The sequence below is a fragment of the Neopsephotus bourkii genome, unplaced genomic scaffold (assembly GCF_033783945.1).
Source record: "Neopsephotus bourkii isolate Nb327-2 ecotype Australia unplaced genomic scaffold, CSIRO-AGI_Nbou_v1 NB_414, whole genome shotgun sequence".
NCBI classification, from domain to species: Eukaryota; Metazoa; Chordata; class Aves; order Psittaciformes; family Psittacidae; genus Neopsephotus; species Neopsephotus bourkii.
The window spans coordinates 1,039,182-1,064,778 of NW_026900918.1; the positions used below are offsets into that span (position 1 = coordinate 1,039,182).

A 25,597-nucleotide genomic window follows, 5' to 3' on the forward strand; every position below is an offset into this window, starting at 1 on the left:
CCTGTGTGAGCAGTTTGACGGGTTGAGGTGAGGCGTGCAGAAGCGTTTTCTGGTGCAATTAATCTCCAATTCGGGAGCTGGAGCCCCTTTTTCGCCTTTGCACAAGCCCTGCCTGCCTTTCCTGCGCAGTGTCCTTACAGGCTGTGCTTTCATTAAGAAAAACGAAGGAAAATGGGTAAACCCTTCTGAGGCACAGGCTGACCTCCGGGGTCCCTGCAGAGCAGCAGCCCGCCCCGTGTAAATCAGGGTAATTGCAGCTGTAGTGCTTATAAAGTCTTACAAGCTCTTCCTGAGGACACTTTCTTCTGTGCCAGAGGCTGCAAGCCTGGAGAAACAGGGAGAGTGAAGCTCTCCCTGCCCAGATTGCCCTGATCTTCGTGTGTTTGGAGAACAGACTTAATACTGTTGTAGGCCTTGCAGTATTGAAGAGAGGTATGTGCTTGCTTTCAAGTACATGCCTGAGACTTCATGAAGACTTCATTTAACTGCTACAGGTTAAGCATGTTTTCGTGTGGAGCCCATGGTGTCTTCACCAGGTTGTAAGTACAGAATCATAGAATGAATCAGGCCGGGAAAGCCCTTTAAGCTCATCCTGTCCAACCATTGCCCTGGGCAGCCTGTTCCAATGCCTGAGCACCCTCTGGGGCAGGAATTGTTCCTCAGCTCCATCTAAACCTGCCCTGGTGCAGCTTGAGGCCGGTTCCTCTTGTCCCATCCCTTGTTCCTTGGGAGCAGAGCCCAGCCCCTCCTGGCTCCATCCTCCTGTCAGGCAGTTGGAGGCAGCCATCAGGTCTCCCCTGAGCCTTCTCTTCTCCACACTGAACCCCCCAGCTCCCTCAGCCCTTCCCCATCACACTTGTGCTCCAGGCCCTGCCCCAGCTCCGCTGCCCTTCTCTGGCCCGCTCCAGCCCCTCAATGTCTCTCCTGTAGTGAGGGCCCCAGAGCTGAACACAGGATTCGAGGTGCGGCCTCACCAGTGCCCAGTGCAGGGGCACAATCCCTGCCCTGGCCCTGCTGCCGCACTGGTGCTGGTACAGGCCGGGAATATCCCAGCAAATAAATAGGGATTGTGTTTAAGGAAACACTGCTTTTGATCTCAAGTTTGAGGAAGATGAGTCTCATTTGCAGTCCTGTGCAGAACAAACGTATTCTGCTTTTAAAACATAATTTTTCCACAGCAAAACCCTTCTCTGTGCAGCATAATAATGTGGGACCCTGTCCTCTGCTGCTGCGAGCCATCACTGAAGGCCAAATAACAGGAGTGAAAAGCTGTACATTACCACTGCTTGCATCTAACAAAGAACTATTTCTTAGTGTGCCTTTTCAATACCTTCACTTTGCAAACTCTAGCATCTTGTTAATTTTGCTTCTTGGTTACCTTGCCTTGAAAAGAGGAGATGGTGCTCAAAGATGTCAGAATCAGCTCAGGCTTCAAATGCGTGGACTGGGTATAAAAAGCTAATGAACGAAATGGCTCTTAAATTCATGTGTGAAAGATACTGATTTATCTCCTCTGTAAAAAGAGGGAGAAGCTGTGCCCTAGGGAAGGTGTTTGAGACTTGCCTACTACTAAATCTCTGTGGTTTAGAATGACTGGAACTTGTGTATGGGTTGGTGAATGTCTCACAAGACAGTAAATGCTACACTGAGTTGCTGGCTCAGAAATAGCAGATCTCAGTGATGCAAAGCATTAGACCTATACAAACTGATCCTGGTGGGTCAGGAAATTAAATATGAGGAGAAATCTTAAATCCCAGTGATTTGCCAACCATATCCTGGGCTACATCAAAAGGAGCACAACCAGAAGGTCAAAGGAGGTGATCCTGCCCCTTTGTTCTCATGAGACCCCACTTGCAGCACTGTGTGCAGTTCTCGTGTGCCAATATAAGAAGATGGAGCTGTTGGAGCAAGGCCAGAGGAGGCCATGAGGATGCTCAGGGGCTGGAGCAGCTCCTGTATGGAGCCAGGCTGAGAACACTGGGGCTGTTCAGCCTGGAGAAGAGACGCTGTGGGGAGACCTCAGAGCAGCTTCCAGTGCCTGAAGGGGGCTACAAGGATGCTGCAGAGGGACTCTTCATCAGGGACTGCAGTGACAGGACAAGGGGTGATGGGTTCAGACTGAAACAGGGGAAGTTCAGGTTGGATCTAAGGCAGAAGCTCTTCCCTGTGAGGGTGCTGAGGCGCTGGCACAGGGTGCCCAGAGAAGCTGTGGCTGCCCCATCCCTGGCAGTGTTCAAGGCCAGGTTGGACACAGGGCCTTGGAGCAAGCTGCTCTGGTGGAAGGGGTCCCTGCCTCTGGCAGGGGTTGGACCTGGATGCTCTTAAGGTCCTTTCCAGCCCAAACCATCTTATGATTCTATGATATTTTTACTGAAAACTTAAACTGCATTCTGAGTAGAGTGCCAACTGCTTACTTGCAGCCTTTTTGTATTTCCTCTTTCTTAGTTCTTCCCATAGCAAAAAATATGTTGCTACATGTCACCACCCTTCTTAAATGCACTTTCACTTGGTAGCTCTGGATTTGAATTTATTTTCTGCCTCAGCTGTTGGCATGAGAACTTTGTCTTAGATCTGCTCTTGCACTGGCCCTTGACTTTACTCAGTATTCACCTTGGGAACTCACAACTTACCTATTCTGATTGACAGTGATTGAATTCAGATCTCCTTCCTGGTGCTGAAATTCTAAGGAAAGCAAGTCAGTCATTTTCAGGATTTAAAAACCTGAATGGTATCAGATACCAGCTTTACAGCAAGTTGTGGCATTTTAACAGCCACAGATTTAGCTGCTCTCTGTATGATTCAGACTCAACCTTTTTTTCCCCCAAGATTGGAAATAAGGAGAATTCAAACTGTTTCCTCAGCTGCGATAAGTTTATGGAGTGACTGTATTTAGTTCCCTAAACTCCCTAAACATGGCCCTGCTTTTGGGATTACAGAACAGAGGGGATGCAGGCTGCTTTTCCCTAGGAAAAGCAGGAGCAAGACAAGTTCGAGAATGACCCAGTATTCCTACAACTGATTTAGCAATTGATTTGTTTGATCCCAAGAGCAGCATGTCTTTCATGCATTTAAGTCTCCAGAGCCTTGCTTAACCCTGCTGTAACTACTGGCTTCACAGGACTTACTTTGGGATGGACTGATAACTTACACTTTTTGTTTTGGTCTTTCTTCCAGTCTCAGTCCTAAGAAGGTGTTTCTTGTGGTCTCCAGTGTTTGCTGTTCCTCTGTATGTGTCTGACTGTGGTCAGAAGGAAGCCATGGAGCTCAACGACACCATGGGCGCTGGCAGGCAACCAGCAGCTTACAGGGTCCAAAGAGAAATAGAGACTGAGGAACACTTGCAGGCATACTGTGGAAGAGAAGTGCCCTCTGCCTTGGGGAGAGACCTACAGATCTCAGGAAGGAACAGACGGCTGTATTGCAGGTGAGTTCAATGCTAGGTTTTTAGCAGGGGTAAAGAAACCAAGGAGAATCTTTAAGCCCAAGTGTAAAAAAAAAGATGCTAAGATGCTGAACTGCACTGATTGGTAAAGAAAGCAGAACACTCAGTTACAGCAGCTTCCACCTGAAGCATACAAGACTGCTGCACTACCAAAGGTCCTTTTTGCAATCTGCAAAGGTGTCTGTTCACTTCAGGATTATGACAGAGAAGGATAGATGAAGTGTAAAGAGAAACTGCCAGCAGTTGTAGTTCCATCCAGTGCTTCTGTCAGATACAGGCTTTCATTTGCTGTTTTCTGATTTATGCCTTTTGATACTTCTTACATTTCAAGAGCCTTTTTCGGTTCCCTCTTGGCTGAGGACATGGAAGGTTGCAGCATGGTATGATTGAGATTGACTGAACTGGTTTTCATTATTTTGGAGCTGTGTTCCTGTGTTTCTTGAGGAGAGTGGGTGAGGTCAAGGTACTGATAAGGCATTAAAGCTTCCACAGCCTCATTTTCCTATCTGACAAAATTCTCTTTTGGGCATTTTACTGGTAGTAGAAGCATCTCTTCTGCCATAGAAGTCCTGAAGACTCACCAGAATGTAGCCTACAGCTACCTTGCGACTCGGCAGTGAGAATCCTGTGCTGCTGTGTTGGCAGCACAGAAGAATTCCTGATGTTCAGCCAGCAAGGGAAATATAATAAAAAATAGGATGCCCATTCATCACCTTACCTTTTAGTTTAGTTTGACTTAGGAGGGGATTCTCCCCCTCTGCTGCATGCTGTGGAGACCCCCCCTGCTGCCCTGATCCAGCTCTGGGGCAGCAGCACACAAAGGACGTGGAGCTGTTGGAGCGAGGCCAGAGGAGGCCATGGAGATGCTGCGAGGGCTGGAGCAGCTCTGCTTTGGAGCCAGTCTGAAAGAGCTGGGCTTGTTAAGACTGGAAAAGAGAAGGCTTCTTAAGGGGAGACCTTAGAGCAGTTCCAGTGCCTAAAGGAGCTGCAGGAAACCTGGAGAGGGTCTTGGGACAAGGGCCTGTAGGGACAGGCCAAGGGGAATGGCTTGAACCTGCCCGAGGGGAGACTGAGCTGAGCTCTTAGGCAGAAGCTCTTCCCTGTGAGGGTGCTGAGGCGCTGGCACAGGGTGCCCAGAGAAGCTGTGGCTGCCCCATCCCTGGCAGTGCTCAAGGCCAGGTTGGACACAGGGGCTTGGAGCAAGCTGCTCCAGTGGAAGGGGTCCCTGCCCGTGGCAGGGGTTGGAGCTGGAGGAGCTTTAAGGTCCCTTCCAACACAAACCAGCCTGGGATTCTATGACAACAAGTATCTCATTTTTCTTTCTGAGTCTCTTTTTGTATCCGGAGTGGACGGTCAATTGTTATGGCTATATCAACTCCACAAAGTCCTCCTAAGAAAGTAAATACAAAATCTCTGATTCATCATTTATCAGGACTTTGTTTAAGCATGTACACTGAACATACACTGAAAATTAAACTGTTGTTTTGAGACCCTGGCAGGACTTGAGACTCAAGTCTACTATGGGTGAGGTTCCACAAGGTGTAGTGAGCTAATCTATCAGCTTGCTGTGCCAGAAGGGACAGGACCACATAGGGAAAGGAAGGTAGGAGAGCCAGACTTCTCTTTCTATATAACTCGCTCTTACATCAGCTCAGCTCCATGTGGGACTGCAGCCTAAAACTATGGGTCACGTCTGACTTACACTGCTGTAAAGTAATTTCCTGGTGATAAGTGAAGGCAAATGGAGCCATGGTTTGAGTTGCTATTGTTTTTTCTACTTTTCACTTACCAGGAAGACTTGTCATCTAGATTAATTTCTGTTATAGTGAGATCCTTCAAGTTGTGCAATAGCCTTCTGTTCCAGTGCTGTCTTTTTAAATACAAAGAAAATGAGATTGGATGAAGTCCTTGAGTCAGAGAAATAAAATGACTTGGTCAAAAAGGTTGAATTGTTTAGAATTACGACATGTGGTCTAGAATTAAAAGTCTGCCCACCCAGGAACACCTGGTGCAATAAAAGGCGGCTTGCTCAGCTATCAGAGGGAGAATTTTGCTCTGAAGTGACAGCTAATATTATTGGAAACTTTATCATTGCACTCAATGCTAAATAAGAAAATCTCTTGATTCTCTCCTGCAACTTGTCATTGAAGAACTGTGTCTGCCTTGCTACCTCATACTCTTTTCCCTGTTTCTTTTCCACTTCCCTATCTCATGTGTTTCCTCTGTTCTCCATTTTGTATCTGCTTGTCAGCCCAGTGTGTAGTCACCTTCGACAACAAAGTGGTGTCACCTGGGTTCAGTCCCCACAGCCACTGCACAAGGCAGCCAGGGGCCTTGGCCAGACACTACATCACTTATATTTGGATTGTAAATAGAAAATCACCAACATTGCCAAGGGATTGAAAAGGGGAAGAGGGAGCATGAGGTCGTGGGGTTTATCAGTTTACATGCTGGAAATTCTGATGCAAACCATATCCACAAACTAAATCACATAGGCCAAGTCCTGCTTCCATCCCCTTAGTCAATCATATCATACAGGAAACATTTAACTGTTTTTTTGGAGAGGGGCTAGATTTGTCTATTTTTGCCACCCCCGATGTGGTCTTTGTATGCTTTTCTTCCAGCTCAGGACAGGAGGAATCTAAACACCATCTCCTATTTGTCTATGGTGTTAATGAGGTCAAGTAATTGATACATGCAATGCTGACAGACTGTCATATGAATGCACATGAGAGTATTTGCAGTTCATCTGAATGGCATGCAAAAGCAGGGGGGTGCCTGTGTAGGATCCATGTTGGGTGCCAGCTGGATCCATGGGAGGCTGATGCCTATGCGGTTCGCAGGACGCCGTGCCTGCAGAGAGCTACCACAGCTGTGCGGCTTCTGTGCAGAGCGTGAGCCTGTGCAAAAGCACTGCAGAGACTGTAAAAGACATTGCCTATGGCTTAGCTTACCTGGGTCTTTTCAGATTCTCCTGGAGAAGGTTCAGAAAGATGATACTCATGATGTTCCCTATCCTGAACTGGCTGTTTTCCTACCGATTCAGAGAATGGATCATGGGGGATCTACATGCAGGCCTAAGTGTTGGGATGTTTCAGATTCCTCAAGGTAGGCAGAGAGAAAAAAACACTAGTTTCCTTTGGTATATCATGCTTTTCATAGTCTGTCTTCTGTGTGTGCTTCTGTTCTATCTAACATCATCAGGTTACACAGGTAGTTCCTTAAATCATTAACCTCTTCATTTGCATATTTGCAGGAGAAGTTTTCTATAATCAGACATCACATGGTGTCATTTCAAGGACAGGACGCTACTCAAAATACAAACTAATAGCAGCATTTTCCTATACTTCACACAAAATAACATGGTCTTTAAAATCTGCCTTGCAAAATCAGGTCTGTTAGATATTCACATGCACAGTCCCCTGCTAACAGGTGGCCTAAATGAAGAGTGGTTGCCCGGAGAAGCTGTGGCTGCCCCATCCCTGGTAGTGTTCAAGGCCAGGTAGCACAGGGCTTGGAGCAAGCTGCTCTAGTGGAAGGGGTCCTTGCCTATGGCAGGGGGTTGGAACTGGATAAGCTTTAAGGGCCCTTCTAACACAAACCAGTCTGGGATTCTATGATTCTGTGACTTCTAGTTAGCAAGGGCCGTGTTGTAAGACAATAGCTGTTGTCACTAACTGGCCTGGCTTTATCAGGATTTTTGTAAAGGTTGTCAGGTTTTTATCAGCAAAATTTTCCTTAAAAGTAGTAACCAAAGATAGAGCACCTTCCCAATGTACTTGATTTTAGAAACAGATCTTTGCTTTCCAGGGCTTCTGGGAGTTTGGCTGACCAGGTTACCTCTGCCAAATACCAATGGCTTCCTTTCTGCATTCTGCTGCTCCATAATATATGTTATATTTGGGACTTCACATCATATCTCGATTGGTGAGTTTTGTTTTGTACTGTGAAATGTTTCTGCAGGACTTGGAGACTATATTCAGTGCTGTTTCAAAAAGCAGGTGATATATCCTATCTGTATCATCTAATAGGCGGATGCTGTCAGGTGAGGTGAGAATCCAGACCCCAAGATTCTCAGTTCATTGTTGTTCCACTTCTGCAGCTCATCTGTAGTGAGAATTCCACCAAGTCAGTCACGCTTCAGCTGTGAGGCCCTTTGTACCTCTGAGGATGTTTTAGCTCCTGTGTCACTCACACCAGTGCAAGAGAGATGCTGGAGTGTCACGGACGCGGGTCCTACGTAAAGGACCAGTGGAAGCACCTTCACATTTACCCCCAGGATATGAATAATGATTTGGCTTCTGGGCTTCTGCATGGTCTTCTACATGCAGTTTCTTGCCATGACTGAACTCTTGATTTGTTCAGAAGCTACTTTATTAAAATGCTATTACTTGTGAGAAGGTCTTTCACGTTATCATACTATGTGCGTATGTGGAGCTGTGGCCTCTTAGATAATGTGGAAGATCTTTCTCTGTTTTTCACTCTTCCAGGCAGCTCAATTTTTCATACTTTACATTAAAATCTTCTTCTTGTGCATCTGACAAAGCGAAGATTTCATTTGTAAAATGGTAGGAATCGCAAATTTTCAGACAGGACTTTGAAAACTTTAGGTACTTACTCAGAAACAGTAAAAAATAATGATATACATTTGGAATATATATATATGAATGAGAATAGACTGTCTCATACTGCACAGGCATATGGTGGAGGGAAGAGATGGTTCTGTGGATTTAAGATAAAGTTTTGTTGCAACATGTCATGCAGTTCCATTTTCTGTTCTCTGTTCTGTTGGTTCCAGGCTCATTCAGCATCCTAAATATGGCAGCAACAAACATTCTGAAGACTCTTAATTTCAACCAAACCTTGTCCTCTAATAGTTCACCAGACAACTACTCAGACCCTTCTCAGGCCTTGACACTTACTGCATCAGTAACATTTTTGACTGGCATCATTCAGGTAGAGGAAGAATCTATTTTATATCCTTAATTGATGTATCCTTATGTGCATTCTTCCTACAAATGGAAGGATTGGAAGTGTTCGCATATTCATACCACAAATACTGAGCTCAGCGTATTTCAATACGTATGTTGTGCAAAGTGGGCCAGGAAGGTCTGTCTCTTCCTGTCGTGCTGTGTGGAAAAGAAATGGTAGGTTTAAGGTTCATGTGCTCTGTAATATGTGGACACTTACGTAGTTCTGCATAACTTCACACACTTGATGTGAACTGCTCCTGCTTTGGCTTGGCAGTGTCTTACTTAATTGTGCATAATGAAAATGGTGTGTTCAAATAACTGTCCATCATGTGTGGCAGTGAAGAGCACATGAAAACAAGAAGAGTGGGTTTAAACACTGAGAATTTACGTGCGAGAGCAGCTACAATGCGTTGAGTTCTGTCCGGGGACAGATGATGAGCGAGTCGAGAGTCTGTGGGTGAGAATTAAGGGGCAGGCTGGCAGGGGTGATACTGTTGTGGGGGTCTGTTTCAGGCCACCGGATCAGGGTGAGGAAGTTGACGAGGCCTTCTACAGGCAGCTGACAGCGGCCTCACGGTCACAGGCCGTGGTCGTCGTGGGGGATTTTAACTTCCCTGATGTTTGCTGGGAGGACTACTTGGCAACCCAGCCGCAGTCCAGGAGGTTCCTCCAGTGTATGGATGATAACTTCCTCATGCAAATGGTGGATGAGCCAACCAGGAGAGGTGCGCTGCTGGATCTCATCCTCACTAACAAGGAGGGTCTGGTTGAAGGAGTGAAGGTTGAGGGCTGCCTTGGTTGCAGCGACCACGAGATGGTAGAATTCAGGATCTTGTGTGGTAGGGTCAGTAGAATAGCAAGTAGAATCGCAACCCTGGACTTTAGCAGGGCAAACTTTGGCCTCTTCAAGCGATTGCTAGGGGAAATCCAGTGGGCTAGGCTGCTTGAAGGGAAAGGGGCCCAAGATAGTTGGTTGACGTTCAAGGACTGCTTTTTCCGAGCTCAAGATCGGAGCATCCCGACACGTAGGAAGTCGAGGAAGAGGGTCAGGAGACCTGCGTGGTTAAATAGGGAATTGCTCGGTATGCTCAAGTGGAAGAGGAGAGTTTACAGGTCATGGAAAGAAGGGCTGGCCACTTGGGAAGAATATAAGGCTGCTGCTAGAGGATGTAGGAAAGCTGCTAGGATGGCTAAGGCCTCCTTGGAATTAAAGCTGGCGAGAGGGGTCAAGGACAGCAGAAGGAGCTTTTTCAAATACATGGCAGGTAAAACTAACACCAGAGGCAATGTAGGCCCGCTGATGAACGGGACGGGTGCCCTGGTGACAGAAGATACAGAGATGGCAGAGTTACTGAATGACTTCTTTGTCTCTGTCTACTCTGCTGGAGGCAGTCCTGAAGAGCCCTGTACCGCTGAGACCCCGGATGAAGATAGGTCAACGGAGCGGTCTGCCTTAGTTGATGAGGAATGGGTTAAAGACCAGTTGAGCAATCTGGATATCCATAAATCCATGGGTCCAGATGGGATGCACCCGCGGGTGCTGAGGGAACTGGCTGAGGTCATTGCTAGACCGCTCTCCATCATCTTTACCAAGTCTTGGGAAACGGGAGAGGTGCCTGAGGACTGGAGGAAAGCAAATGTCATTCCTGTCTTCAAAAAGGGCAAGAAGGAGGACCCGGGTAACTATAGACCGGTTAGCCTCACCTCCGTTCCTGGGAAAGTGATGGAACACCTTATCCTTGGTGCCATCTTAAGGCATATCAAGGATAAGAGGGTTATGAGGGGCAGTCAACATGGCTTCACCAAGGGGAAGTCGTGCTTGACCAATCTTGTAGCCTTTTATGAGGAAATAACACGGTGGATGGATGATGGTAGAGCGGTGGATGTGGTCTACCTCGACTTCAGCAAAGCGTTTGACACGGTCTCCCACAGCATCCTTGCGGCTAAATTGAGGAAGTGTGGTCTGGATGATCGGGTAGTGAGGTGGACTGTGAACTGGCTGAAGGAGAGAAGCCAGAGAGTTGTAGTCTATGGGGCGGAGTCTAGTTGGAGGCCTGTATCTAGTGGAGTGCCTCAAGGGTCGGTACTGGGACCAGTATTATTTAATATATTCATCCATGATTTAGATGAGGGAATTGAGTGTACTAGCAGCAAGTTTGCTGATGACACTAAGCTGGGAGGGGTGGCCGACACGCCAGAAGGCTGTGCTGCCATCCAGAGAGACCTGGACAGGCTGGAGAGCTGGGCGGGGAATAACTTGATGAAATATAACAAGGGAAAGTGTAGAGTCCTGCATCTGGGCAGGAACAACCCCAGGTTCCAGTATAGGCTGGGGAACGACCTGTTAGAGAGCAGTGTAGGGGAGAGGGACCTGGGGGTCCTGGTGGACGACAGGGTGACCATGAGCCGACACTGTGCCCTTGTGGCCAAGAAGGCCAATGGCATCCTGGGGTGTATTAGAAGGGGGGTGGTTAGTAGGTCGAGAGAGGTCCTCCTTCCCCTCTACTCTGCCCTGGTGAGACCTCATCTGGAATATTGTGTCCAGTTCTGGGCCCCTCAGTTTAAAAAGGACAGGGACCTGCTGGAGAGAGTCCAGCGCAGGGCAACTAAGATGATTAAGGGAGTGGAGCATCTCCCTTATGAGGAAAGACTGAGGGAGCTGGGTCTCTATAGTTTGGAGAAGAGGAGATTGAGGGGTGACCTTATTAGTGTATATAAATATATAAAGGGGGAGTGTCACGAGGATGGAGCCAGGCTCTTCTCAGTGGCAAACAATGATAGGACAAGGGGCAATGGGTACAAATTGGAGCACAAGAGGTTCCACTTAAACCTGAGAAGAAACTTCTTCTCGGTGAAGGTGACGGAACACTGGACCAGGCTGCCCAGGGAGGTTGTGGAATCTCCTTCTTTGGAGACATTCAAGACCCGCCTGGACACGTTCCTGTGTAACCTTATCTAGGTGTTCCTGCTCCAGCAGGGGGATTGGACTAGATGATCTTTTGAGGTCCCTTCCAATCTCTAACCTACTGTGATACTGTGATACTGTGATACTGTGAATTATATCACATCTTGCTTATCATTTGTTCCATGCAGTTGCTGCTGGGCTGTTGTTGCCTGGGGCTTGTAAAAACATACATGCCGAAGACTCTCATCAATGCTTGCCTCACTGCAGCAGCAGTGCATGTCATTGTAGCACAGCTTACCTTTATTTTTGACATCGTGGTTGACATCCCTGCAAGCCCCCTGGCCATTTTCTATGTGAGTCAATTCATTATTAGTCAAAGAAATGAACATGTCTTGGAAGGGAAAGAAAAGAATAGCTTCAGAAATGGAAGGCAATTCCATTCTAAGTTAGTTGCTAAGGGATATTTGTGCCAGGCTCAGCTGTGGTTTACTTCACCTTCCTGGTGGCTTACTGTGTAGGGAGCTTATTGTGTGAGATGCAAGAAGAAAAGGCTGTGTGCATATTTTAATTACGTAGCTTTAGAATGTATTTTCAGCACCTCTATAATTTTAGAAAGGCAAAGGTCAGAGGAAAAGGTACTTTTTCCTCAATAGATGATCATGGGCAAGCTGTTGGGCACACAGTATCTTTCTGACGAGAAAGCAGCTGACTCTGACCTAAAGACAAGTTAAAGCTAATTCATTCTCATTTACTTTAATAATGTCAATCAGCTTGACAGGAAGGTAGTGTAGAAGAGAGAAAAATGACAGTAGTAGATCTGAGCTATTTGTGCAAATCTGTATCTGCAGATAGACAAGATAGATTTCATTTTAATACTTTTATGCTCTTAGCATCTCTTTTTCTAACTGAAGATCCCACGGTTATCAGAGAGGATGAGTTCAAGTGTCAGGGCAGCCTATGTCAATCTCCTGCAGTATAAACATAGTTGTAGTATGTGCCTCTGATCCACTCTGTGATGGTTCTTTTTTCAGAATCTATATCATTTCTTCCTGGCTATCCCAAAGGCTAATGCCACCAGCATATTGCTATTTTTGCTTAGCATGGCTGTACTACAAGTCACCGCATCACTCAGGATAGTTTATAAACGTAGTCTCATGGCATTTCCTATGGAGCTTCTCTTGGTAAGTGATCTTCAGAATGCTACTGCAATAACAGAACTAATAGAGCATATAATATACTTTATTTCACAAAGCATTTCACATATTCCTTGCACACCGAATCTGTCCTAAAGTCCTTTAAATCCCCCTACAGAATTAACTGCTTTTCATAGATTGTGTACAGCTTCATGAGCAAATACTGTCTAATCCCTGGTATTGCTTCTTGTTTTCTTTCCCAGATTATCACAGTCACCATTATTTCTAATTGCATTCATCTTCACGTTGAATCTAATAATGCTGTGATCAGTATGATTCCTCAGAGGTTAGTTATCTGTGCTGTTTATGAGGTTGTACTTTTGAGATAAGAAAGAGATCATAGATGTTTCAGCCTATTGTTGAAATCTGACATGGGTTGGTTTTACTGGCACATACAACTAAAGAAATAGCTCTTCGAGAGTTTTAACTGCATCAGCATTTCCAAGCACATGTAGAATTCAGTCAACATTTTTCTGCATTGGATTCAGGTTTTGTTCAGCACACAGAGGAAGGAATTTGCATTTTGTGTGAAGTACAAGTCTTACAGACTGAGAGCATCTTGTGTGGGGTGCAGGGTGCTTGTGATGGAGATCCTGGATTTGGAGTTACTTCTGGACAGAGCTCAGGTCTAAACTCATCTGTTTTCTGATTCTGCAGGTTTCTGCCTCCTACAGTGCCAGATGTATCAAACCTGAACAAGGTCATAATGCATGCCTTCTCCATTGCTATTGTAAGCTATTTCCTCCTTGTTTTTGTTGGGGAGAAGTATGCTTCACTTCACAGCTACCGTATTGCCAGCAATCAGGTGAGAACACAATTACACGTACTTCCTAAGAGAAGAAACAAGCTGAATTTGATTTGCAAGGCCACTAACTACCTGACAGTGGTAGAAATGCAAATGGATATGCCAGGTGATGGTTTTGTAACAGCTTGTTACCCTTTCCTATGGAAAGTGGATGTTGTAAGCCAGTAATATGAAAGCCGAAACACGGCTGCCTTTGACCAAGAGGCTGTTGTATATTCACAGGGATTGGGATGAATCTCACGCACATGTAGTACTGTAACTGACCATGGAGGACCATTGCTCTCATGAATCCATGAGACTATAAAAGCATAATAGCTGGAATTGTAAATAGCCAGAGCAGCTGTAGTTGTTCTCTATATGTGGCTGCTATCCCAGTATATGGATTCTCTGCTCAGTGATTGCTCTGAGAGGCTTTTAAGCTAAAACCATGTTAGCTTCCAGTGTGCTAGAGTTAGCAAGCATTAGGTGTTTTGCATGTTTAGCTTGTTATGATGGCACTGCATCTTTACTAGAATGAAACTAAGCCAGTAAGGAAGCTGACCTGACTTCCCAAAGCCTCTGGGGATAAATACAAAGGGAATGTCTTTTCCACTCAGCTTTTCTCCAGGTACACTATGCTGCATACTGAGATTTGCCATTTGGCAGCTCAAAAGTCAGTGCTTCATAGCTTTGGGGTTCTAGGTGGGTTTCTTTGAAAGAAGGAACTGAATTGTTTGGCCCATGCAACACTCAGCTGTGTTTTAACAGAGGTCCTTTAGCCCTGCTTTCCAGGTGGTTTCCTGAGCTTAGCAGCACAGATGAGCAACTAGTAAGCATGGGCATAAGGAAAGGAATTCCTGATAAGATACTTTTATGAAGGTAAGTCACTTGTTTGGGGTTTTCTGTGATTCCTTCTGTGTCTGTTTTACAGGAGCTCATAGCTGTGGGGCTGTGCAATATCTGCAGCTCATTTTTCAAAAGCTTTGTTGTTAGCTGTACTATTTCTGGAACTGTCATTCAGGAGAGGACAGGTGGAAGGACACAGGTGAGTTGGCTTTCCAGATTTTACTTACAAGGAAGTAAATGGTTCTGTCAGGCCTGTCTGATGTGGGATTTCTGTTCAGTTAGCAGCAGCGATTGGAGCATGCGTGATGCTGGTAATTGCACTGAAGCTAGGACACTTTTTCCAGATGATACCTAATGTAAGTGATCCTGAAGTAGTTCCAGCAGCAGCCTACTTACTTTTAGGCATAAAATGAAGGTTTTTCTAAATGTAATATGAAGATTTTTGTGGATCATTAAGGATTAATCAGGCTCTAGAGTTAATTATTTTCAGGGATGGGCCAAACCAAAGCAATGACTCTAAACACTCCTAAACCTCAGCAGGCCAGCATCTTAGGTAATGGGTATGTCATCTCTATGCCATTTCTCACTGACCAGTACAAGCTGAACTTCATGGCCTAAAACTGGATTGCAATTTCACTGCCGGTCTCTGTAAGTCAAACACTGTGTTTCACTTCTCGTTTAACATCTTGAAGCGTTTGCACATCTGTGTAACAAATTCATCACTACAAGCAGTTCCGAGATGGGTGCTTCAAAATCTTTAGTGTAAATTTTTCTAATGGAAATTTGGGTTTAGTAGCTCTGATTCTATCTCAGTCTTTGAGGTTTATTTTAAAACCATGGAATCTTAAACTGCCTTCTGTGGATTTTGCATTGCCAGTGCAATACACATAAACATTTTGTTATTGTGGATTATTGACTATACTCAGTTTTCCACTTTTTCCTCAGATTTTTATCTAGACTTTCCTTTTATTCAGTAAGTTTTCTTAGGGAACCACTTCCTGACATTTTTTTCCTGGCCTCCTTGCAAGGTGGGAAAACAAATCCCTTTCCCAAAAGTAGTTGATAAAACAGAATTTAACCATCTACTTCCCTTCAGTTTCCTCCTCTTTGCTAAGAGTCTGTTTCAGCAAACGGTGTCAGACAACTTCCTAAATTTGGCCATGAACTGCCTGTGCTAATTGAAACCATTCTTTGAAACAGCAACTCGTAATGCTGCAGATAGTGTTGGCCTTTCTCCTAGTGCTGCGGAAGTACTCAGTAATGGAAACTACACAGCGCATTGCAAGAGGAAGTCCAGTTGTATTGGCAGAAACAGTTGTGAAATCATTGTACATTGGTTTAATGTTGGTTTGCAGATCAGAGAACTGTTATACATATCTGTAAGTGTCAGCTGTGATAGATCTGCTGGAGGAATGTTTTTAATTGCAAGAGAATCACAGAATCATAGAATCATAGACTCATAGAACCATAGAATGGTTTGGGTTGGAAAGGAGCTTAAAACTTCTCCAGCTCCAACCCCTGCCAGGGGCAAGGACCCCTTCCACTGGAGCAGCTTGCTCCAAGCCCCTGTGTCCAACCTGGCCTTGAGCACTGCCAGGGATGGGGCAGCCACAGCTTCTCTGGGCACCCTGTGCCAGCGCCTCATCACCCTCACAGGGAAGAGCTTCTGCCTAATGTCTAATGATGGAAATAAAGCTATGATAAGATTTGAATTTCAAGCAGGTTGTCATGGGTATCTGTTTGTGGCTACAAACAAGAAAATAACAAAATAATAGATGTTATTTTTTTGATTTGCACAGTGTATCCTGGCTGCTATTGTGGTATTTAACCTGTCCCCTTTCCTTCAAAATTTTCGGGACATCCCCATGCTGTGGAGACAGGATACGTATCATTTCGTAAGTGCCAAGAAAACCATCTAGGATTTGGAACGTGTCTTAAAGGGAGAAATGGATGTTTCATGAGGGCAGGGCAAAGCAGTGGCCATTCCCTTGGGAAAGGGGTCCTTTGAAATATGTCCTGAAGGAAAGTGTATTGCTGTCTCCTCAAATCAATTTGCAGTTTGTTCTATAGAGGGAAAGATTATTCTTGTTTCTTCCCAGATCCCTTAAAAAGGCAACTGTCAGGCTGCCAGACAGAGTCATATGCTCTTGTCAGCTCTTGTGCAGGATTTCTCATAAAGACCCTCAATATGATGTGGGTTTTCCTAACTATTGAGGCCCTGATAAAACATCTTGAGATTTGAACTGGAATTTGTGATCCTTGTTTGCAGCTGCTTCCAGGACTGGATTGGTCTAGATGTGCCAACAAAGTTTTTCACGTGTTACCATTTCCTGGCCTTTATATTGTCTGCAGTGTGTAAATGCTGGGGCTGAGTTAGAGATCATTCTTCATCTATTTAATGCTCATGTTCTCTCTCTCCTTCAAAGGTTATTTGGCTGGTAGCTTTTGCTGCAGTGCTTTGTTTTGGTCTTGATATGGGTTTAGTGATCGCCATAGGATTCGCGTTCCTCCTTATCACCATTAGGTTACACAGGTACTTATAACTTTTAAAACAAAATACTGTTTTTTTTTAGAGTTGATGTTTTAGAGAGAGTTGTACATGTGACAGTGAAAAAGCTGTTTCATGTTCATCAATATTTAAGTCATTCTGGATGACCTACTCATAGAATCACAGAATCATAGAATGGTTTGGATTGGAAAGGACCTTCAGATTGTGCAGTTCCAACCCCCTGCCAGAGGCAGGGACACCTCACTCTAGACCCCGTCACCCAAGTCTCTGTCCAGCCTGGCCTTGAACACTGCCAGGGATGGAGCATTTACTACTTCTTTAGGCAATCTGTTCCAGTGCCTCGTCACCCTCACAGTGAAGAACTTCTTCCTTACATCTAACCTGTTGCTGTCACCGTCCAGTAAACGCCTCAAGTTTATGGTCCCTTCTTCAGGTGTGTCATGCTCTTGAAGGCAGCTTATTGTACTGTAGGCATCACCCAGGAGAGGTGATCTCTAGACACACTTGTATAGGGATAAAATGAGATGTTGTACCTTTATTTCAAATACATTCCTTAGTCTTCACTGCCATCTACCAAGTTGCTTTATCTTCCCCGTCAACTCATTTTGTGATAGGGGAGGGAAGTTATGTCAGGCATACATTACTCAGTTTATTAGCTGCTAATCCAAATGGGAAAATCATTCATCAATCCAAGCCACACCTCATGAGATTTGCCATGATAGGGAAGCGCTTCTCTGGGTAGGCTGAAACCTCTCAAGCAACATGGAAAGAGTTAGGAAGTAACTCAGTTGCTGCAAATACTGAAGTGCTCATGACCTGATCGAGAGTGGCTCTGTGAGGATACCTCCAGGAAGACTTTCAGTTGCTGTCTGACACTCACTGCATTAGCTCTGCTCAGTTATGCTCTTGGGTTTGCCTTGGCATTTAATGAGCATTGTGAAAGGGCATTTCTGCAGCCACAGTTAAGTTTAAGCTTCCCTGTCGTCCATAGTACCTTCAGGATACATTAGTGCTTATCAGTTTCCTACCAGTGAAGGCATTATGCTCAAAAAAGCATGGGAAGTTATCTGCAAACAGACTGCTTTGAGTAGAGTGTCTTGACAACAGTTTTCCATAAACCAGGGTACACTGTCTTCCAGTTCCCCAGCAACCAGCCATCCAGCCACATGTTTATTCTACTCATGCCCCAAACTAACCATAACTTGCCCCAAAATCATGCAGCACCATTAGCAAAGCATGGTTCCCAAACCAGGAGATTCTCCTTCAAGGCAAAACCCTGAGTTAATGCTTCTGCATGAGCTCTGGATCAGATCCAGCCTATGTGCAGCTCCAAGCACAGGTTACAGCTGCCTCCACCAAATGCATCTTTGAGGAGAGCTGTGGGGAGACTAAAGGGAACATGCTTTCTAGTGTAAGAACAATAACCCAAATGTTCCAAAGCTAGAAATGGGACATTATACACTCTTGAGACACCAGTGTGACTGAAGGCTGTGCTTGCGTACTGCTCCCCTACTCAAAGAATCCTGAATATGAGTGAGTAACTTTTTGTACTCGCACCCTCTAAAGTTACAGTTGGTGTATCTAGTGGAGAGGAGAGAAATGGAGATCAACCTTTTGGGAACAGATGGTATTTCTTGGTTCTCTGTGAAAACCTAATAAACCTCTTGTTTCAGGATGAAGATGGTGATGCTGGGGCAGATTCCAAACACGAATATTTATAGAAGTTTATCCGACTACAAAGCTGTAAGAGGAAACAAAAAATAAATGTTCCATCTTTCTCTGTAATCCAGCTTCTTCCCTTCAATGCCTGGGGGTGATCATTCAGAGTCAGTTCATTTGATTAAAAAATCTGAAGAACACTGAAGTATTTGCAGTGTGAATTGATGTGGATACCTTGCTCAGCCTGCTCGGGCCTTTGAAGTGCCTTGTCCACCTCTGCTGCCTCGATGGTCAAAGCTGCTCTGCTGTCCTTTCCAGAACTGTTTGGCATTTCTTTTTTGCTGACCTGCCTTTCTCAGTCTGGTTTTGTCCATACTACATGTGTTTTCACAGTGGCTGTGCATGTCCTAGACTGACTTGCAGGTTCTCCCAGTGATGGGAAAACAGGCAGGGCCTTTTTAACACATTCTTTTCAAGACCTGCACCATGCAGAGGTAGGCAGTACAGCAGTAGAGCTTCGCCTTTGCCATGTGGATACATTCCCATTGCTATGCTGACAGTTTGCAAAAAATAGACTAATGTAAGGACAAGGTTAGTAAGACAAAGGTACGGTGCATGTTTTCTGTGATGAGCAGTAAAAATAATTTGCTTTATTTTATATCAGAGCAGCCAAGTGTCAGCTGTGATGGATCTGCTGGAGGAATGTTTTTAATTGCAAGAGAATCATGGAATCATAGAACCATAGAATGGTTTGGGTTGGAAGGGACCTTAAAGCTCCTCCAGTTCCAACCCCTGCCAGCGGCAGGGACCCCTTCCACTGGAGCAGCTTGCTCCAAGCCCCTGTGTCCAACCTGGCCTTGCACACTGCCAGGGATGGAGCAGCCACAGCTTCTCTGGGCACCCTGTGCCAGCGCCTCAGCACCCTCACAGGGAAGAGCTTCTGCCTTAGATCCAAACTGAACTTCCCGTTTCAGTTTGAACCCATTACGCGTGTTCCCAATGCCACTGCCAGGGTAGTCAACAGTGGGACCAGCCAGACTCCGTCCTTAGGGTAGCACCCTGCAGGCTACAACACAGTCAGTAGGGGAAAACCAGCTTCTGCTAATTACAACCCTAACAGATACAACTTTTGTTTTACAGGCAAAGGAGATTGAAGGAATCAAAATCTTCCAGTGCTGTTCTTCCATCTCTTTTGCCAACATGAATTGCTTCAAAACCTATTTGTTGAACAAGGTAAATACCACTTTTTCAGTCAGCAGAAGTTTTTAAGAACCTGCATTAGGGAGATAAAAACTCAAATAAATCTGCCTTTCTTTTTCAGATGGATATGAAAGCAGTGCCTCTAGATGTAAGTGAAATGGGGGCTTTTAGTTCACATTATCTGGCTGCCACTACAGTGGGAAGAGAAGATCGTACATGCTTTTGTGTCTATGATCCACCTCTACCTCCAACTACGGTCAGCTTTAAGAGTGTATTTATCTAGTCTGTTGCTCTGAGGTGTCTGGTTTTATATTACTGAAGAAACTGCTTAACTTGCCAGTACAGCTCCAAAGGGCTGTAAATGTTCATATAAAGTATATATATATTTGCTGTATGAAAATAAGCTGCATTTCTTTACATATACTTTATGTGATAGAGTAATAGTAGCTCATCTTACTGGATGAAATCAACCAGCAGTTGAAGTATTCAACATATTTCTTCACAGCTACAAGAGCTAGGTGCTTCAGTAGGGATTTTCTTATTTCTCCCTATAGATTGAGGAACTCCCTTGCTTATGAGGAATTTCTTCCACTGCCAAGTGCAAGTACAAAATGCCTCAGACAGCTACAAATATCATCATGAGCTTATCATGTTTAGAGGATTTCTCATATTTGTAATTGTCCACTGTGCATCTTCTAGAGTCACTCATATCAAATACTCTTTATTTGAATTTTCTGAAATGTCTTAGAAAGGGATTTCATAGAATGGACATTCTCCAGAAGATATTTCCCAAGCAGTTACATGTGATTTGTAAAAGCCATTGTACAAGAAATGGGTTGAAAGACAGTGGTTAGGAACACATCTGTGACACCAAGGTCCATAGGAAGTGGACGTGGTAGATAATTTAACATCATCTTCTGAAGCACAAAAATGCAGACAGTGGCTTTTCCTTTCTTGCCTTAGAAAAGGAACTATGAAGAAAGAAAACATGATTAAATTGTTTTGTTCTGTGAGCAGCTGCCTTCCAAGAAGCAGATGAATCAAAGGCCTGCAGAACTCAGCCAGTAAGGGTCAGCCTTCTGTTGCCCAGAAAGGCAGTGGCCACAGGCCATCTTTTTATCTTCTTTTCTTTTCTGAAAGGTAGAGGTCACAAGTATTCCAAATTCCAGTATCACAGGCCACTGGAAGTCCAGGCCATTCCAGTATGGAAGAATGAGGTACCACTGTACTATAGGGTGACTGAAAGCACTCTGCTAACCACATCTGAGCCTTGCCTAAGATAACTTGCTACTTCACATACTCTTGTGTGTTTGTCCTATATTTAGTGTTATTTCAGGTGTGTTTTTTACCATGAGAGAACATGAAAGCTGGAGAGGAGCTTTGGACAAGGGCCTGCAGGGACAGGCCAAGGGGAATGGCTTGAACCTGCCCGAGGGGAGACTGAGCTGAGCTCTTAGGCAGAAGCTCTTCCCTGTGAGGGTGCTGAGGCGCTGGCACAGGGTGCCCAGAGAAGCTGTGGCTGCCCCATCGCTGGCAGTGCTCAAGGCCAGGTTGGCCACAGGGGCTTGGAGCAAGCTGCTCCAGTGGAAGGGGTCCCTGCCTCTGGCAGGCATTGGAACTGGATGGGCTTTAAGGTCCCTTCCAACCCAAACCATTCTATGATTCTATGATCATATGATTTACAGGACTGTATTGCAGCAAATAAATTCCCACCTTCTCAGTCCCATTCGTCCAACCACTGGTGCACTCTCTGTTTTCAATCTTAGATACTATATACAGAGAAACTGGCAAAGCGACATTCCACAGACAGCCAGTCCTCATCATCTTCAGTGAATTTGGTACGCTGGTCGAAGTATGGAGACAAACTCAGCTCCAGGACATTGCTGGTGGGAGCTGCTGATGCATCCCCAAACTTTAACAGTGGGGTTAGGACTGGAAGGAATGAGCAGGACAGAAGAGCCTGCCAGGCACCGGGCTCTGCAATCGATAATTCCTCCGTACATTTTGATCAGGAGCAACAGCCACTGCCCTGCCCAGTGCACACCATTATTTTTGACTTCAGCCTGGTGCAGTTTGTGGATTTGACAGGTTCAGATTTACTGCGACAGGTAAGTAACCCAACTGCACATAGATGAGAAACTTGAAGTTTACCCAGTGTCTTATGCTTCTTGTTAGCCTAGAATGTCCTGATACACAACAGTCTGCACCTCTTCCAGCTGACCTTTACAGGCACTAGATTTATCCATCAAGTTTCAGAAATCAGTAAATTCCCACTTTATTTTTACAAACAGAAGCCCCACTATCCATACAACAGAGATGCAAACCCCTGTCCTCCATTGTGACCAACTCTAGAATCTTGTTAACTAAAAATGCATTTATAAAAATGTCTACTTTGGGGTTTTTGCCATTTTGGCTGTTTATTTTTGCTTCTAGCTGGACAATTAAGAAATGCTGTCCTTTAAAAGGGTCCGATATAAACCCACCAGCTGTCTTCTCCTAGAGTGATTTTGATGTTACTAAACCCTGATTAGCCTTTTCTTTGACGTATGCCTGGGACTTTAAAGTCTTCAAGTGGGGATCCGAGCCAATGGAGATGTACCTTTAGTAAAAATAGATGTCATGTGGCTGTGCTTCTCAGCAAGATATAGCTCCAGGTGGATTCTTAGTCAGCTCCCTCAAACTCTGTAGCTCAGAGTTTGTGTTTAATTAAACACAAATAAAAAGATTTGTGTCTAATAAAAGGTTAGACTAACACCTATTGGGAATAATTGTGGACTGAGCCAGTGCCCCCCAAATCCTTGAAGTTTGATTTGCTAGCCATTAAATGACCCTCCCACTGGGGGAAGAGGGTAAGTCAAAGACTTTCCAGATTCCTTCCAGCCCCATGATCTGAAATTCTGTGCTTCTCTGAAATAGCGAGTTTAATTGACTTAATAAAACCCCCAAACCAACTTTGAGATGTTTTAATTACAAAGGGTCAGGGATTGAGAAAACTATGAGCATCTGTCCTCTCTGAAATCTGATTCCTTTCACACCAAGTTAAAGGACTGTATATGATATATGTAATACAGATGTACATATAGATATATATAGAGATACACAGATCTACAGAGATATACAGATACCGATACAGACACAGATACAGATAAAGAATATACAGATACTGATATAGACACAGACACAGATAGAGATAAAGATACAGATGTAGATGGCTGTTGAATGCTGATCTCAAAATCAGGATTTGAGCTACAGGAATAAGGGTTTTCTTTGGAGATAAAACACTACAAGAGAGGTTTTATTTCCTTGTTTATCTTTCACCTTCTAGTGCACTTGTGTAATGAGAATTGCTCTAATGCCTGCATGGAATTCTTTCCACAGATCATTCATATGTTTCACAATATTGGCATTACAGTCCTTATAGCTGGCTGTCACTGTAAGTACAGTATTTGTTTACTAACATTGACTTATCTCCAAGGATAAGTTTTAAACTTAAGTGAAATGATTTAGCTGTACTGCTTGGTGTGATTTTGCTACTTTATTTATTTCCCCATTTTTATAGCCTCCATGGTAGCAGACTTTGAGAAGAATGATTTCTTTGATAGCTGTATCACCAAAGAAAGGTTCTTTCTAACTCTTCATGATGCTGTGCTGGCTGCTTTGAACAAGCATCAGAGGCCAAATGAGCTGGACCATGCTCTGAGAGGGTTTGCTGAAGAACCACCAGCTGAACAGCAACAGGTAGAATATTTAGCTTAACATTTAAGCCCTTCATGTTGTTAAATTATCCTGTCTGTAACTTAAACCTTGTCACGTGGCTGAGGAAATAGGGCAGAGCAGGTGCTCTTTTGGATTCTCTGGTTTTCCACAGGTACTCACCTTTTTTTGGTCCATAATCCCATTTGTTTATTTGAGCCCTGTATTCCTGTTTGGGAAAAGGCATCTCTGTGTGCTGGCTGGAAAAGCATCCAGCTGAGTTTTGAGGCAGGGAATGACTCTTGCATTTTAAATCGTTTCCATTTCTCTGACAGAGCAATGACCCTGCCAGGACAGAGCAAAAGCTCCAAGTGTTTTATTTCCAGAGGTTACTACACCAGCTCCCTTGGGGCTGATGGGGAAGTGAAGGGACAGTGCTAGCTTGACTTCCTGAAGAACTGAAGTTTATGCACATGCTCTTTCTGTCTGTATTCTGCAATAATTTTTCAGCACTCTGGCTGTCCCAGCCAAGTTTGAACAGGGCAGAACAAGTTCCAGGAAAAGCCCTTGTTCTGAGTAGGAGGTTCCAGTAATTGCCCCACCTAGGGAAAGAACCCAGCTGTGGCTATGTGTACAGCCAGGCTGGGGTCCTATGGCTGAAGGAACCAAGAGTGAAGACAAAAACCAACACAAAACTGCAGGAAAACAGGGTTCTCAAGTCTGCTGCTCATGGCAAAACTTGTTTAACTCTCCTATCCTGGCATGGCTTGGAGCAACCTGGTCTAGTGGAAGGTGTCCCTGCCCATGGCAGGGGGTTGGAACTGGATGAAGTTTAAGGTCCCTTGCAATCCAAGTCATTCTATGATTCTATGAATAGTCTACCACAAGGATGCTGACCACCTGTGGTGTCACCCTCTAGTGTAGATTCACCAGTCTCCCTTTCCTGGACGTGGACGGGAGGGTTGGGAGCAGCCAGCAGGCAGGAGGTGACAGTGGTTCCCCAGGAGCCTGCTCAGGATGGAGCTAGGCTGGGGTGTGGATGAGACCCTGTGCTGCTGTGGCCCCTTCTCACTGTGCACCGGATGGTGCTTTAGCACGGGAGCTGCACTTGAACAGGTCAACAGCTTGGCCACCCTTGGCTTACAGTAACGTTTGTGTTGTGTTTCAGAGGAGAAGTTTGCTTTCAAGGAAGAATAAAGATATTTTCTCTGCAAAGAGCTCTTACAACAAACATTGTCATGAAGATGCCTCGTGCTCAGCCCCAAACGAAGCAGGTCCAAGCTCTGTCCAGCAGTATCATACTCAACCCCATCAATCGGATTTCCAGGACCCAGGCTGGGTGAGGAGATTGAAGTCCACCAGCAAGCCCTGAATTGCAACTGCTGGAGAGTTGGGATTTCAGCAGAGAGAAGAAAAGTACAGTTAAGCAACAGTTCTGGTGATTTCTATCAGCCTTTGATCCTCTTTTTCCTCTTCCAGAGTTCTTAAAATACAAAGCCTAATGCCTCCTGTAATTGTGCTGTTCTAAACAAAAAGCAGCATTTATGTTATTACTTGCAAGTCCTTTCCAATAGATATTCCAGCCAGCAGTGCTGAAAGCAGAGACATTTCAATGTGTGAGATAATTCCTAGTTTTGTAGCTAATTCTAGCAAATTATTTGTACTTGTTTTCTGAAACTCTGAAGAAGTTTAAATGTCCTAACCTAGCACTTCTTACACATTTATTGCTGTTTAGTAAGTCAAATTAATCTGCCATATTTCAACATGCAGGAAGTTTGAGTATTCTCAGATGCATTTAGAATGATGTGAAGCTTTAAAGAAAACATTTTATTATTACTCTTCAACACTGTTGTCTGCCTTAGCATGACATGGTGTCTGCCCATTATTTATTCCTCGGTCTCTTTCTAATCCACCAGAACTAAATCCCAGTAAACAGTCTATTTTTTTTCATGGTTTTTTAGTCCTTTACTGAAATGGTTAAGAATGGGAGAATGTCTTCACTTTGTTCTGAAGAAGCAGGAAAATTGTAGCCTTAGATACAGTTAGCACTTGATAAAAAACTCCACTTAGTTGTATTTTCTGGGGATCAGCCACAGTTGGATGCAGTAATATTAGTACAGAGGCATAAGGTGGGATTCCCCTGAAAGCAGAAGAGTTTTATACAAGCAGTACACATCACAAGACTTCACCCTGCCCTCATCTGGAGGATTATCCCATAGCACAAACTGCCAAGGAGCTGCGGGTGAATTAAGATGGCCTGCACTGTGTATAAATACCATCCAGACCCCATTTTAGGGCCAGGTTGGGTTTAAATGAAGTATCCTTTGCGTATAGATCCTGGGCCCTGGGCTGAATTCGTTAACGTGTGAATAGATCTGGCTTTTGCTGCTGGT

General features: G+C 44.6%; 1 protein-coding gene across 2 annotated transcripts; it reads left to right on the forward strand.

Annotated features, from left to right (window-relative positions):
* Positions 1-210: 210 nt before the first annotated feature.
* On the forward strand, positions 211-25,150 carry SLC26A8 (solute carrier family 26 member 8). 2 transcript variants are annotated; one of them, XM_061349417.1, is made up of 20 exons: positions 211-432; positions 3,175-3,424; positions 6,411-6,550; positions 7,253-7,369; positions 8,241-8,398; positions 11,509-11,673; positions 12,352-12,501; positions 12,717-12,799; positions 13,171-13,318; positions 14,229-14,342; positions 14,422-14,499; positions 15,943-16,038; positions 16,570-16,676; positions 18,326-18,395; positions 19,452-19,544; positions 19,633-19,767; positions 21,278-21,619; positions 22,890-22,944; positions 23,071-23,249; positions 24,373-25,150. In XM_061349417.1, the coding sequence occupies exons 2-20, from the start codon at positions 3,258-3,260 to the stop codon at positions 24,574-24,576; spliced, it is 2,601 nt and encodes an 866-aa protein (XP_061205401.1). In that variant the 5' UTR covers positions 211-432; positions 3,175-3,257; the 3' UTR covers positions 24,577-25,150. The 2 variants fall into 2 exon arrangements, with proteins under 2 accessions (XP_061205401.1, XP_061205402.1); XM_061349418.1 differs by lacking the exon at positions 24,373-25,150 and having other exon boundaries at positions 22,837-22,944; positions 23,071-23,210.
* Positions 25,151-25,597: the final 447 nt, after the last annotated feature.

Bases quoted from the DNA above. Each gene is read 5' to 3' on its own strand.
- SLC26A8 (XM_061349417.1), top strand. From the start codon at position 3,258: ATGGAGCTCAACGACACCATGGGCGCTGGCAGGCAACCAGCAGCTTAC. The intron at 11,674-12,351 runs GTGAGTCAATTC...TTCTTTTTTCAG, and splicing joins GCCCCCTGGCCATTTTCTAT to AATCTATATCATTTCTTCCT. The intron at 16,677-18,325 runs GTACTTATAACT...CTCTTGTTTCAG, and splicing joins ATCACCATTAGGTTACACAG to GATGAAGATGGTGATGCTGG.